Source organism: Eschrichtius robustus, chromosome 1 (assembly GCF_028021215.1).
Source record: "Eschrichtius robustus isolate mEscRob2 chromosome 1, mEscRob2.pri, whole genome shotgun sequence".
NCBI classification, from domain to species: Eukaryota; Metazoa; Chordata; class Mammalia; order Artiodactyla; family Eschrichtiidae; genus Eschrichtius; species Eschrichtius robustus.
Genome location: NC_090824.1, coordinates 12,028,614 through 12,043,908, shown reverse-complemented (window position 1 = coordinate 12,043,908; position 15,295 = coordinate 12,028,614). Strand labels below are relative to the sequence as shown.

At 50.8% G+C, this 15,295-nt stretch overlaps 1 protein-coding gene across 2 annotated transcripts in view; it reads left to right on the top strand.

Moving 5' to 3' along the window:
• The window catches only part of SLC24A4 (solute carrier family 24 member 4), a 163,048-nt gene that overhangs the window by 106,121 nt on the left and 41,632 nt on the right, over positions 1–15,295 (top strand). For both annotated transcript variants that reach the window (XM_068554651.1, XM_068554568.1), the window contains exons 3-9: positions 2,479–2,555; positions 6,294–6,368; positions 7,639–7,723; positions 8,261–8,364; positions 9,184–9,258; positions 12,040–12,065; positions 13,668–13,721. In XM_068554651.1, coding sequence (XP_068410752.1) covers positions 2,479–2,555; positions 6,294–6,368; positions 7,639–7,723; positions 8,261–8,364; positions 9,184–9,258; positions 12,040–12,065; positions 13,668–13,721 — 496 coding nt within the window. The remainder of the gene's footprint in view (positions 1–2,478; positions 2,556–6,293; positions 6,369–7,638; positions 7,724–8,260; positions 8,365–9,183; positions 9,259–12,039; positions 12,066–13,667; positions 13,722–15,295) is intronic.

The window sequence follows — 15,295 nt, the reverse complement described above, 5'->3', positions numbered from 1 at the left end:
GTTGGGAGAATCTCATCGTAAACAGAAAAGTTTTCTGTTTTAAGGGAGAAACCATCCTTTCAGAGCTTAGAGCCAAATTATATTTACAGAGAAGGGATTTTTGTCCTGGAAGTTTATAAGCGTTTATCAGGTGCCCACTCTGAACCAGGTGTCATTCTAGGCATTTAAGAGGTTTGCAAGGGTAACAAAAGCATTCTAACAGGATGAGATGATGTAGATTGTCATTTTTGCTAATATTTTAGCATTGTTTATTCAACTGAGTGTTAAGGTCTATTGAGAACCTACTGTGTGCCAGGCCTGGCCGAGGCACTGTGAATGCAATGTGGATCCCTGCCTTCCAGAAGCTTCCGGTCTAGCTGAAGTCCCGAGGACGTGGGGGTGTTTTGGTGTCTGACGGGGAACCTGCAAAAATGACATTCACAAAATAAAATACTTACCTGTTGGTCATCTCCAGTGGGGGACGGGGCGGTGAGGAGGAATTATTCTGCCATTACAGGTGACATTGAGGTCCAAGAGCCCATAACAGAAGTGGCAGTACCCACCCCACAGGAGCATCCTTGGGCCAAAGAAGGGCCTATGACATGGTACTCAGTGACCTGAGATGCCACCTATGCCAGTGGAAGCACACCTGGCACCTGAGGGGCCTGAGAGGTTAGGGGACAAGGATGCTGTCGGCCCTCACCTCCTCCCTTGTTCCAGCTCGGCATCAGGTCCCCCCTCCAAGCTTACCTAGAGCCTCGCCTCCCATGAATCGTTTTCCCTGCTCTGTGTGGCATCGCTATAAGAGACCTCTCCCTGGGGACAGGAGATTTTCCTAGTGCTGGCACTGCCATCCTCGACCCTGCCAACGTCACTTGACCTCTCTGGGATCTTGGCTTCCCCCCTCTGGAGTGACAGGTCCATTGTGGGCAGGAGGAGAGATTGGGAGGAGGGGCTGATGGGTCTGGGACAGGCTGGAAGGGCTTTGCAAGAGGCCGCCTGTCCCTGAGCTCTGAAGCGACTCTAGCGGAAGGGGATGGGCCTCCCCTCTCCTCTTCGTGGAGCTGCTTCTCAGTTCTGACTTGACAGTGGTGAGGGAAGAGTATTCCACAGTCCTGGGCGGGGGTGGGGGTGGGGGGATGCAGGTTTGAAGCCCACCACAAGCTTGACACGCTGTAACAGTAAGGCATGTTATTAAAATTAGGCTCACCGTTTTACCGATGAGGAAACTGAGGCACAAAGAGGTTAAGGAACGTGTCCCTGTCGACCCAGCCTGTAAATATTAGAGCAGAGAACTGAACTTGGCCGTGTGACCTTGGAGCCTGCCCTCCCAAGCAGGACAGCCATCCCTGGCCTCAGCCTGACCGTTGGCAGGGATTGTGTTTGTAACAGATCCGAGTGTGTGTTGAAGCCACTTGGAAAGCTGTCTGCTAGGAATGTGATTGGAATCCATTGACAAAACAAGGAACCATCCCGATTTTCCTCTTTGGTGACTTTTGACTTCTTTATACTTTTTTTGGTAACTTTATTGAGATGTAATTCATTCATATACCATACAATTCATCTGTTTAAAGTGTACGATTCAGTGGCTCTTAGTATTCAGAACTGTGCAAGCATCACCACAAACAATTTTAGAACATTTTCACTACCCCAAAAAGAAACCCTGTACCTTTTAGCTGTCATCCCCCAAACCCCATACCCTCCAGCCTTAGGCAACCATTAATCTACCTCTATCTCTATGGATTTGCCTGTTCTGCACATTTTATATTAATGAAATCATACAATAGGTAGTCTTTTGTGAGTGGCTTCTTTTACTTAGCAAAATGTCCTCAAGCTTCCTCCGTGTTGTAACGTTTATCAGTGCTTCATTTCTTCTTATTGCCAAATAATATTCCATTTGTATGTAAATATCACACTATTTATCCACTCATCAGTTGGTAGATGTTTGGGTTGTTTCTGCATTTTGCTTATTATGAATAATACTGCTATGAACATTTCGTGTGTGGGTTTTGTGTGGACATATGTTTTCATTTCTCCTGGGAAGATACTTGGGAGTGGAATTGCTGGGTCATATGGTAACTCTGTTTAACCTTTTGAGGAACTGCCAGACTGTTTTCCAAAGGGACTGCACCATTTTGCATTCCCACTAGTAATGTGTGAGGGTTCCAGTATCTCCACATCCTTGCCAACCCCTGTTATTATCTATCTTTTTGTTTATAGCCATCCTAGTGGGTATGAAGTGTTTCATTCTTTTTTTTTAATTGCAAGGGATATGCAAAACATGATCAACTTTAAGGTACTAGGATATGGGGATAATTCCATATCCAGCAATGTTTTCCTAAGAGTGCAGGTCTGCCCTGGACAGAGAAGTAGCTGGCCTCTCCCCTCGTAGTCTAACACCAGGGGGGCTCTTCAGTTCCATAGCCGACCCCCCAGGCCTCAAATGACACCCCTTGATAACTAATATTGAATACCTTACCATGTCCTCTTGTCTTCCAGCGATTCATGAGTTCCCCACAGACCTGTTCTCCAATAGCGAGCGACAGCACGGAGCCGTCCTGCTGCATATCCTTGGTGTAAGTGGCCCTCTCGGGGTGGGACGTCCCTGAACTTCAGGCATGTGAAACCTGTCTTCAGAGCACAGCGTGTCAAAGGTCTCATCCAGTCTTTGTAGAGCCCTGTGAGAACAGATGCTGGATGTGTTTTAACCACAAAGAAATGAAATCTTAAGGATATGAAATGACTTGTTCAGTGTCACACAGCGAGTGGCCCCAGAGCCGAGACAAGGATTCATGTCTTCTTGTGCCTCATTTTCTGCTTTTATAAAATGGGAGTGACAGCATCTTTCCCAGATGTATAAATACAAGTGAACATGGGTCAAGTCCATCAGACGTCGCAGGGCATGTGATAAGGGCTCTGTCCCCTCTTGCTATCATGATCCCCGGGATCCCCCCACATTTTACTGCCTTGGCATAACTAGTTTAAGACTTCGGTGCCCTTCTTCTCAAACTTCCCTCAGTGTTAGATGAGCCTGATGACCAGTGGTGGAGTTCAAGTAGCCGTTCAAAAAGGCATAGTGAGCTCAAAACTAAATTATAGGTAAAAGTCGCTCTTCTCTGCAGGCTAACTACAGCCCGCAGCCACTGCCCATGTCTGTAAATAAAGTTTTATTGGAACACAGCCATTCTCACGCTTTTCTGTATCATCTGTGGCTGCTTTTGTGCTTCACTAGCAGAGCTGAGTAGCTGTGTCGGAGACTCCGTGATCCACAAAGCCAAAAAAATTTGCTATCTGTCCCTTTGTAGGAAAAGTTTGCCAGCCCCATTGTTTAGTGCAGGGAAATGAAAGTGCTCAGGGTTTAATTTTCTACTTTGCATCAGTCACAGCAAATGTTCCTCCTGATGTGGTTCCCTGAGCACCCGGAACCATCTGCTTACATATTTAAACCCAACCCAGTATTCGTCTTTGCAAGAGATAATTAAGCAAGTGAAAGCTGGGGTTCTCACATAGAGAGTCGCCACCTGAGAATAATGTATGAGTGAAGTTTTAATCAACAGGATAAACCACTAGTGAAAATGAAGGTTGTGGGCAAATTTTGAGTGACAGACCTGTGTATTATTTCTCTAATAGAGTTATTATCTTCCTAGTATCTCTGGCTTTCCCATGCCCTCTCCTTTCACTGAGGGGGTGTGGGTTTGGCGAATTAGTCCCATAGTTCTGTCCTTCTGCCTCATCAAAGTCTTGACAAAGCTTTTTTTTCCAGAACCTGAGAGGACCTCAGGAGTTTTGCAGGAACCTTTTTTTTTTAATTTTTTAAAAAATTTTATTTATTTATTTACTTGGCTGTGTTGGGTCTTCGTTGCTGTGCGCGGGCTTTCTCTAGTTGAGGCGAGCAGGGGCTACTCTTCCTTGCCATGCGCAGGCTTCTCATTGCGGTGGCTTCTCTTTTTTTTTTTTTAAATAAATTTATTGTATTTATTTATTTTTGACTGCGTTGGGTCTTCGTTGCTGCGCGCAGGCTTTCTCTAGTTGCGGTGAGCGGGGGCCACTCTGCATTGTGGTGCACGAGCTTCTCATGGCGGTGGCTTCTCTTTGTTGTGGAGCACGGGCTCTAGGCGCGCGGGCTCAGTAGTTGTGGCTCGAGGGCTCTAGAGCGCAGGCTCAGTAGTTGTGGCGCACGGGCTTCGTTGCTCCGCGGCATGTGGGATCTTTCTGGACCAGGGCTTGAACCCGTGTCCCCTGCATTGGCAGGAGGATTCTCAACCACTGCACCACCAGGGAAGCCCAGCGGTGGCTTCTTTTGTCGTGGAGCACGGGCTCTAGGCGCGTGGGCTTCAGTAGTTATGGCGTGCGGGCTCAGTAGCTGTGGCTCACGGGCTCTAGAGCGCAGGCTCAGTAGTTGTGGCACACGGGCTTAGTTGCTCTGCGGCATGTGGGATCTTCCCGGACCAGGGCTCGAACCCGTGTCCCCTGCACTGGCAGGCGGATTCTTAACCACTGCGCCACCAGGCAGGAACCTTTTAGGCCAGGCGTTACCCAACTATGTCTGGAGAACCAAATCTAGCCTACCTCCTGTTTTTATAAATAAAGTTTTATTGGAATGCAACCACACCCATTCCATGGCTACTCTTCTACAGCACCAGAGTCAAGAACAGACTGTGTGGCCTGCGAAGACTCAAATATTTACTATCTGACCCTTTAAGAAAAAGTTTGCTGAGCCCTTTTTTAGAGCAAGAAAAGGCTGGAGCTTTAGAGCCAGTTTTTATCTGTAGCACTAAGAAGCTTCTCAGAACTTCTGGCCCAAGTGAAGGAAACAGTGGTGCCATCTTGGCCCCCTTTTCTCTCCAGTGTTTCTGAGGCATCAGGGGAGCCAGAGGCCCTTCACCCTCACGGGACACCCTTTGCCTGGGAGATGCTGTTGGGGGGAACTTCCGAGGGTATGAATTCAAGTCGGTATCCTAAGCTTTGTAGCAGGGTCTCTCCCACCCTCTCTCTGTCCACTTTACCCACACCCCCAGTATTTGTTTCCTTTTTCCTTCCCCCCAGAAGATAATGTGTCAAATTCAGCAAAAGCCACACATGGCACTCCAGTAGACATCTGCCTCAGATGCTTTGGTCACAGTTGATAGATCTCCCACTTTAATCACAGTTAATTAATTGTAAAGTTGTCATAATATCACGCTGTTTTAGCTGAAGCAGCCCAACCTTTCCCTCTTTTGCAAATAGGGCATTCATGTCACTTTTTCTTTGAAGAAAAAATGGCTTCCACCAGCGCCTAGAGTAAAATCCCATCTCCTTTCCACAGGTCCTGCTCCTTGCCTCTCCCTCCAGCGTCACATTCTTTATTTTCCACCTTATTCTCACTCTGTTCTACCTGCACCAGTGACCTTGCTGTTCCTCAAATGCATCAAACATGCTCCTGCCTCAGGACCTTTGCACTTGCTGTTTCCTGGCAGTTACAGATACTTCATTTGCCTATCTGCTCATCCCCCACAAAGAGGCAGAGGCTTTTCCTGGCATCCTCGCCACCTATCCCTAATGGCTAGAATAGTACCTGGCACATAAGATGAGCTCAGTAGAGCCGTGTTGGGTGGACAGGTCAGGGAAGAGTTCTGTAGATGAAACCATCTAAAAACTACCCATCTGTTCTTACTCTGTCATCGAACAGAAGAAACCGAGACCTAGAGATGTGACTTATCCAAAATCACAAGGCAAATAATTCCGAGGATTAGCACTGGAATTTGGACTCTGTTCCATGAGCCTCCCAGTGTAAATGGCTTGTGGATTTTAACCTGGACCGACATCAAGCAGCGTCCCAGGAAATGCTGGGTCTCACGTTGCCGTCTGTTTTGGCAGGAGGTGGGCAGTCAGTAACAAGGAAATGATGCCTTCTCTAAAACTAAAGAGGGGAAATCAGGATGATGATTATTTTAAACTCTTAAAGTGGCAATTTTGAATACTTTCCTCTTGGCCCTTAAGATTAGGATCTTGCCTTTTGAGGGCCTACCGTGGTGCTGAAGAGAGAGCTGCTTCTTTAAGAAGAGAGGAAGGGGCACAGGACCCTGTGGCATGAGTTCTGGTCCCCTCCGCTGCTCAGCAAGTGATTTCTCCTGTCTGGGCTTCAGTTTCCCCATCTGTCAGTGAGGGAATTGAGGAATCACATCTCTGTGGTGCTGGAATTTTCCTCTGTGCCTCCCTCTGGTCACCTGGCCTCTGCCCGAGCAGGCTGGTTTGGAGGGTGATGGACACCTGGCCGTGCCCCTCAGTGGCAGGAGTTCTGGCTGACACTCTCTGTCTCACCATTTCCTTCGCAGGCTCTGTACATGTTCTACGCCTTGGCCATAGTGTGCGATGACTTCTTCGTTCCGTCTCTAGAGAAGATCTGCGAGGTACATGGGAAGGACTTAGGACCCTTTGGCAAAGCCTGGGTGCGGGGCTGGGGGTGATTGACACATGGCGTGTCGGTACCAGGCCAAGAAGGACCAGGGTGGGGAGCAGGCCCAGGCAGAGGCAGGGCGGGGCAGGACAGGGTGTAGCATGGTTTGGATTCTGCTAAAAGCTATCACAGGTGCTTCAGTGGCTGAACCTCTGTGGCATCTCCTCTGCGGCAGGGCTAAGGTGGCCGGGCTTCTACCTGGGGTCAGTGATGGGCCCCCACCCCATTTTCCATCAAGCCCAGAGCTCCAGCCCTTCCGAGGACCCCTTCTGTAGCAACCTCGGTGGGGAGGTTGTGCTGACCCAGGGATTGGATTCCACAGTGGCTTGAGAGCCCAGGCTGCCCAGGAGTGCTTTGGGAGGTGAGGGCAGGAGGAGGCCGAACCCTGCCCCGAGCCAGCCTGCCCAGGGGCCTTCTGAGAACCACAGGTGGGCACCTTCAAGTTGGCATTCAGGCGGACCCAGAATCTCCGTGGTTTTCCCGAGCACCCGAAGCCTCCAGCCCCACATTCCAGATCAGAGGATGGGCCTCTGTGGCCAGAACACAGTGTCGCCAAGCAGAGTGGGCCTTGACAGTTCCAGCCCTGTCCCTTGCTGGCTCAGCCCGGGGGACAGGATGCGAGGGTCTGTTTCAGTGAGCAGCCAGGTGTCGGGCCTGCCATTGAGAAGGCCTTCTGGGATGCAGGAGCCAGGCTGTGCGTCCGAGGCCTCCACATCCCACAACTGGCATGCGGAGGTCCACTTGGTACCCAGGGTCTGTGTGAGCACCAGAGGAGATGGGCGCTAAACTGGTGGGCTCCCCGCTGAGCACCAGACCCTGTTCCAGGCATCCAAAGATGAGAAAGACCAGCCTTGTCCTCGTCATCCAGTGGGGAGGCAAGCGCATGGACCTCAGACCCTCACTGCGTGATTCGTGTTTCAGCTCCTCTGTCCCAGGGGAGTGGCTGCCTCGTGGTGGCCACTTAGAAAGGCTTCATCAAGGAGACGTTATTTAAGGGCTCAGAGAGTGAACAGAGATGGACAGATGGGGGAAGGGGACAGGCGATTCTGGGTTGAGTGTCTGGCAGTGTGGACGAGGTGCAGGGAGGAGAGGCCGCCAGCCCAGGAGCTTGACTCTGGCTACGGTGCTGCTCCCCTGCGCTCTCCCGGGCTGCCAAGTGTCCAGTTAGCATGTTTACTGCCCCCACCTTACAGCCTGAGGGTCTGCGGTCGCTTCTGTTTCAGAAACTCCATCTGAGCGAAGATGTGGCTGGAGCCACCTTCATGGCTGCAGGAAGCTCGACGCCAGAGCTGTTTGCCTCTGTAATTGGTAAGAAGTCCCGTCGCCCCGAGATGCAGGATGCAAAGAGAGCCCAGGTTTGGTGCCCAGACTAGTGTGGGCATTTGTCAGCTCTGAGTCTCAGTTTTCTCATCCGTAAAATGGGAGAAGTAGAGAGCTAGAAAGTGGATTAGTGGTTCCCAGGGGTGTGAGGTGGAGTGGGGTGCTAACGGGTATGGGGTTTCTTTTGGGGGCGAAGTGAACGTTCTAAAATTAGATTGTGGTGATGACTGTATAATTCTGTGACTGGACCAGAAAACACTGAATTGACATTTTAAATGGATGAATTTTATGGCATGTGAGTTACATCTCAATAAAGCTGTTCAGAAAGTGGGAGCATTAGAGTAGCCGGTCCCTGAGGGCACTTCCACCTCTGGTTTTGCTGTCCTCAACCGCGTCGCTGGTGTTCTCTGATAATAAGAACAGCTTCCCTCCGTTCGTGGGGTGGGGGACACAGAGCCAGCCCGGGTCTAAGGAAGGGGAAGGCCTGGGCTTTGCAGAGGAGTGTTTGTGCCTTTCTCTTTCCAGGTGTGTTCATCACCCACGGAGATGTCGGGGTTGGGACCATCGTGGGCTCTGCTGTGTTCAACATCCTGTGTATAATCGGAGTTTGTGGATTATCCGCAGGGCAGGTCAGTGGTCTCTCTCTCCGTACGAAATGACATAGGGACAGCGCGGGGAGACCCAAGGCCCAGCCCTGGCCGAGCCCGTAAGTGCTGTGGCTGTCAGAAACGGTTTCCTCTCCGAGCCTGCTTCCTCACGTGTAGCAGGGCTGTCCTGCCTTCCTTCCACCAGTGGGTCTGGGAGCAGGAAGAGCGTCAGCTCCGCGGCTGGTCCAAGGGGGGAGCGTTCATTCAACAGCAGTAAATATTTAAGGGGCGTCTCCTGTAACTCTGACCCTGAGCTAGACTTTGCACATATTTGGGGCCTGCCTTCAGCCTCCCCACAGGACGCATGAAGCTGGCTTGTTGTTGAAACCCCATCGTGTCTTCCTGGTCTTCAGAGCCCCAGGGGGACATTAGACTCAATCTCAGAGAGTCAGGCTCAAGGGTAGGCCCCGCCCGGCCAAGGGAGGCAGAGGTAGGCAGCCGGTCACCCCTAGAAGGTTCGAACATCGGAGGGAAGAGTGAGTGCCTCCGGCCTCTCCCCCTGACACATGGCTTCTGCTAGGAAACATGCCATGTGGTCACCTTGGAGGAACAGGGGGCAGCTTTGCCATCGCTTAAGAACATGGTGTGGTATCATTCCGTCCCCAGATGTGACAAAGAGCGCAGGGTGGCCTTGAACAGCCAGACAAGATGTGGTTCTGGTGGCACAGTTAAGATGAGCTCCGTGGACATGTGTCTGCACCTGCAGGGGTCTGGGGGTGGTGGGAGCCCCACAGCAGTGTCCCCCGGCCCCCATACCCCATCTCCCCAGCCAGTAACAGCTGATGGTCCTTTGCTCAGCAGGTGATCCGTCTGACGTGGTGGGCCGTGTGCCGAGACTCTGTGTACTACACCCTCTCTGTCATTGTGCTCATGGCCGTGAGTTACCTTCCCCCCCTCCCGCCCCCGGCCCCTGCGAAGGCACCGGGGCCCTGCCCACCTCTGTCCCTGGCACTAGAACGAGAGAACCCACGGCGCCCCTACCCTGGGGTGTGCTGGCCACTCCTTGCAGTCATGTTGACCAATCTCCCACCACCGTGCCTCCCTGCCCCGAAAATCTCATACCTGATGCTTTGCTTATCCATCACATCCAGGTACCACAAAGGCCCTTGAGGGCACAAAGGCCTTGAAAAAGCTAAAGAAGGCATCATATGGTCGATGCAGTTAAGCTCAAGCACGTGCTCATCAGAGGCCTTCAGATCCTCACTTAGAGCCCATTTACTAAAGAGCAGAGTTTCTGGCTTCGCACCTTACGGCGGAGCAGAGAAGAGAGGCCAGCTGGGAGCAATCAGGGTTGGCAGCTGGGAGCAAGGATATGGGCAGAAAAGGCAGAGGGGCTGAAACAGGGATCCCTGAGGGCTCGGGTACATCACGGCACATGACAGTGACACAGCACCGAAGCCCATGACACAGATTACTGCCAAGGAAGGACCATGTCATCCACAGGGGAGCAGCTTCCATCCAAAAGGAGCTTTAAAGTGGCGGCACGAGAGCAGGTGATTTTCAAGAGGGCAGATGCACATGGCATGCCCAGATTTCAGAGTATGGAGTGTACCCTAGAGTGACAGTTCTCAACCAAAGGACATCTAGAGCCAACTGGATTTGATAATCATGACCCTTGTATTAGTTATCTGTTGCTGTGTAACAACTTTCCCTTAACACTCAGCAGTTTAAAACAGCAAACGTTTCTTGCTCCCATTTTCTATGCATCAAATCTGGGAGTGGCTTAGCCCAGCCCTCTGGCTCACGGGTGTCGGCCGGCCAGGGTATAGTTAAGTCAAGGCTCCCGTGGGCGACGATCTGCTTTCAGGATCACTCGCGAGGCTGCAGGCCGGCCTCGGGCTGTTCCACAGTGCAGCTCTCGGCATGGGGACTGGTTTCCCTCCCAGCAGGGGCGAGGAGGCACCAAGCTGGAAGCCACAGTCTGCTTGCAACCGAATCTCGGAAGTGACAGCCCATCACTTTTGCCATATTCTGTTACGAGCAAATCCCTAAGTTCAGGCCACACACACAGGGGAGCATGAAGATCAGGTAGTGGGATCATCGGGGCACCTGAGAGGCTGCCCACCACACCCCCCAAAAATGAAAGTTATAGATAAAACTATTTACCTATACACAATTTTACAAAGTCAATATAATGCCCAAACTATACCATAAAGGACAAATAAAAGTAATTCATAATAAAAGAATACATCTTTCAGTGTGTAAATGTCTGGGCATGAAGGTGCTGGAATGCCGAATGCTGTGATCCGTTGCCCCCATATGGGAAATCTCCAGGCCCTACAGCTACCAGTGCAGACTGAGGCTGGTATGCTGGGCTGGCAACCCCATGAGTGGTGCCGACCTTGATGACGTGATTTTCCAAAATTATGAATGACTCCTGATAAAATCCTAAACAGAGCCAAGTACAATCATCCCTCCATTTGCATGACAGTTAACTCAACTAGAAAATTAAGTATTTATTAAAACCATGTAAGAGTACTTTGATTTGCAAAATGGAATTAAGGTCGAGGCTCAGGTCATTTTTTTTTCTGCCTGCCTAAATATCTAGCAGGACATTTAAGACGTGTGCCAAATACGGAAGAACTCCTCTGGTAGAACCATTTCACATGCTCTAGGCTGACTAGCACCCCGGGCCTTCACTGCCTCTAAATGCCAGTAGCCCTCCATTGGGTTATAAAAACTGAAACTATCCCCATAAATGTCCCCCAGGTTTCCCAGGTGGTGGCACTGGGCTCCCCTCTATTGAGTGCCTCTTCCTCAGAGGCTTGAGTTTGGGGAGCCTCACAGCAATGCCCAGCCAGGAGGACCCTCTCCAAAGTGACTTCCCAAAGCAGATTCTGTGTGTGCTGCCTGCCATGACAGCCAGGAGAGGGGTACAATGGGCCTAAGTCCAGACAACATCCCCCTGGTCTCTCCTGGCATCCCGTGTCTCCAAGATCAGGTTGGTGGGCACTGCCCCTCCACCTTCCTGTGCTCACTGGGCCTGGCTGGGGCGGTCACAGGACTCCTCCCCTGGACCACGGAAGCATCATTCATCTGTGTCCCACGTAGGCAATGCTGGGTGGAATTGCTGGGCAATGTCAGTGCCCTCTTAGGAAGCCACGGCATCCCCACCATCACCCCTGGCCTCCCTTCAAATGGTACAAATGGGTCCTTTGCCCTCAGAGTTTCCGCAGGGGTTACTCTTAATTTTTAAAAAAATGACACCCCTTCCTCCCCACCCACACACGCAGAGGTACCACAGATCGATCGATAGATAGATAGATAGGTAGGTAGGTAGATAGACAGACACAAACATACATACATACAGAGATGCTTTTTCAGTTTTTAAGATTCTTGATTTCAGCAACTCTGTTCCATTAATGAGGGCAGACCCCTGCCAGGTTGGCCCCAGTGGCTACTTGGACTGTTGGTAGCACAGGCCAGTTCTCTTTGGAGACCCACCCTAGACCTCATACTGCAGCATCTACTGACCAAGGTTTCCACTAAGGAAAGGTCACCTTCTATGTTTGAGAAACCTAGACATGGAGAGAAGAGCCAGCTTTCTGTGAAACACATAACTAGCCTATGTGTTGGCTCTGGGTGCTTAGAGGTCTGCGTTTATTCTTCTTTCGGAATAAATCTGTCGCCCCACCCTTTGTTTCTTTTGCCTTCCAGTTCATATATGATGAAGAAATTGTGTGGTAAGTTTTTAAGTTTGTTTCTCATTGTTCCTTTTTCGTTAGTATCCTTGCTTGTCGGGTTCATTGAATCTTTTTTAAAATTATTTTTACAAACATAAGTTTATGAACTTGTGAAAGTAAAAAGGGTATCATTCTAAGCAGTCATGCCTTTATTTATCCTTTCAAAGTGACCAAGATTGTTTCCCTTAGTATTCCCACCCTGCCAGATATCAAGATATATTATAAAGCTAAAATAATGAAAACAGTATGGTGTTTTGCACAGGGATAAGCATAGGCCAATATGGAACTGAGAACCCAGTAATGGGCCCAGTTCTGGGCTGGGGGATACGACAGGCATCATGACAAGGTAGTGAGTTGGGGGGGGGTGGGCGCGGGAGAGGTCCTCATACTACAAAAACGAGGAATTCATATAGAATAAAATAATATCAGCTCCTTCCCTCACACCTTATACAAGAATAAATCCCAGGTGGATTAAAGATCTTGCTGTGAAAAGCAAAATTAAAACAATTTAGGGTAGAATATAGGGACTCATCTTTATGATATGGAGGTAGGAAGTGATTTCTTAATCAAGATACATAAAGCATAAACTTGTAAAGAGGTTGACATTGCCACTCTAATTTATAGGGCATGAATGCATCTTACATTCATAAACCATAAAAACAGTTCTCTTCATTGACAGTGATTCAGATCTGCATCCTGTGTTTGTTTGTTGGGCATAGATTCAGGAGAACTGATGCGAGCGGCTGTGTGCTTTGGGCCCAGAGCATCCTGGTTCTGGGTCCTAACCCACTGTGTGAGCCAAAAAGTCTCTCCCTTTCTGGGTCTCCTTTTCCTCATCTGCAGATGGAGTTTTGAGGGGGTGGTCGGGTCATCTACAGACCCCTTTGTGGCTCTACTGGGCTGTGGGCTAGCAGAGGAAGAGCTCCCCAAAATGACTATAGCTCATGTCGGGCACATAGTAGGTCTTCAGGACACACTTGTCAGATGACCCAACAAATTAAGCTGTGTGACTCCTCAGAAGCTTGTGTTCTGAGCTACAAAAATCCCTACCATGTGTGGGGTTGAACGCTGGTTCTGCAGGACGGCAATAAGAGTGCACCCCAGAAAGACCCCCACCCAGCCCAGCCCCCATGTTTGGCCCAAGAGGCTCCTGTGACTGGCCCATCTCTTCAGGCAGTTCTTAGGGCCCCTTCCCACCTGCACCCACAGCTTCTCCTGTCGCTGGCCAGAAGCTCGGGTGACCATAGGGCCTCTTAGCGTCATGACTCCAGGCCACTCCCCTCCCTGAGTCTGGGATGAGGTGGCCCTGGGCCCTCCTTTCTCTAGGTAGCTGGGGGGACTCCTCCTGAGCCCTGTAGATGAGACCCCCTGTAGTTGAGAAGGCCCCCCCCCCCTCAGCCTTCTCTGTTACCAAGCGAGCTTCAGATTGCAGGACGGTGGGGGGCTGGGTGGCTCGCCCGCATGCCTGGGTCCTGGGCCGGGTGCTGGGTCAAGGAAGGTGACAGGACCACCCACCCTGCTGCACCCGCCACTGTGCTGGTCACTCCCAGCCTTCAGCGCGCAGGCCTCCTGGCTCTAACCAGTCTCCTTTCTGTCTTTGAGGTGGGAAGGCCTGGTCCTCATCATCTTGTACGTGTTTTACATTCTGATCATGAAGTAAGTGCCCTTTCTCCTCTTCTGGGCTGTCTCACCCCTGGTTTCACATCCTGCTTTAGCCTTTTGTCCGAGTAGGAAGAAAACCTCCTTCAGCCCTTGCGGTCACTTTTGGCCACCCCAGTTCTCTGGGGGACACCCTGCTGGGGCAGCCAGAGTGGGAGAGAGAGAGACTCTGTGTTAGGGTGCTGTCCGCACTTGGGCCGGGGTGGGTGGCTGGCTGGCTGGTGGGGGGGAGGTTGAGGCCACTCCCAAAACAAATAGCAAGCAGGGACCTCTCTCCCAACCCACTCCACGCCCCTGGCCCGTGCCCCAGGGTGACCGCTCTTTTGTGCTGTCTATAAATTTAACGCCTGATAATTTAATGCCGCTCTTTTGAAAGAGCCGGGCACCTCCATGCTGTCCAGACTTCATAAAATGCCACCTCTCGGGGCTGCCACCTTGCACAGCTGCACCGGGCACCACTTGTAGTTCTAAAGATGCAGACCTTGGCGCCAGGGTTGTGTGTACCCTGAGGCCCTCCGGAAGCTGCCCAGGTCAGAATCATCTCAGAACTACCCATGATGAATTAACATTCAGCCATTAAAAAGGAAGGAAATTCTGACTCATGCCACAAATGTGGATGAACCTTGAGAACATTATACTGGATGAAAGGGATCCAGTCACAAAAGAACAAAAACTGTGCGGTTCCACTTATGTGACGTACTGAGGAGACTCAAATCCCTAGAGGCAGGCAGCGAATTAGAGATTGATTACCAGGTGCTTGGGGGAGGGAGTAATTAATGACTCATCGGTGAATGGGAACAGAGTTCTGTTTGGGATACTAAAAATTTGGGAACTAGATAGTGGTGATGGTTGCACAACCTTACAGATGTAATTACTACCACTGAATTGTGCACTTAAAAATGGAAAATAGTTAAGACGGCAAATTTTATGTGGTATGTATTTTTCTACAATTAAAAGAAAAAAAGGCTACCCATGAGCTAAGCCACGTTCAGGTTTGTAACTTTCTCCTCACACCTCCAGAGGTAATTAAAAAGGAAAACACCACTGAGGTTTACGACGCTGTGAATCCCCCCGTTGACCTAAAACGTTTATAATGTTTTATAAAGTTGGGTGATAAGCTGTCAGACTGCGAGAGAATGGTGCTTAAACCGTGTGCTCTCTGAGTGCTTTCCAGTGGGGCCGTCAGTCTGGGGTCTGGGGTAGAGCCTGTTGTCGGTGTGGGCAACAGCGCTGGCTGGGATGGGACAGGCACGGGCCCCCAGGCAGCCCACGGGAGCCAGGCCAGGCCCGGGAACGCCTGCTTCGAGCCTGTTCTGAGGCTGGGCTGAACTTCTTTTGTCAGGACAGGTTTATGGCACGCATAGGCAGGCGTCAGTCATTTTCTTGGGCTGAAGGCCTCTCACGCCCCCAGGAAGCCCACTCAGGAGCAGCAGGCCCCCTGCGACGGCACATTATTCCAAGGTTCCTGTTAGGAGCCTCTGTCAGCTGGGTTGAAAAGCCTCAGCCCCCCCCCCCCCCAACCCCACCAGCTCACCCAGGGCCGTGCTTGCTGCAGGTGCACAGGGGAAGGA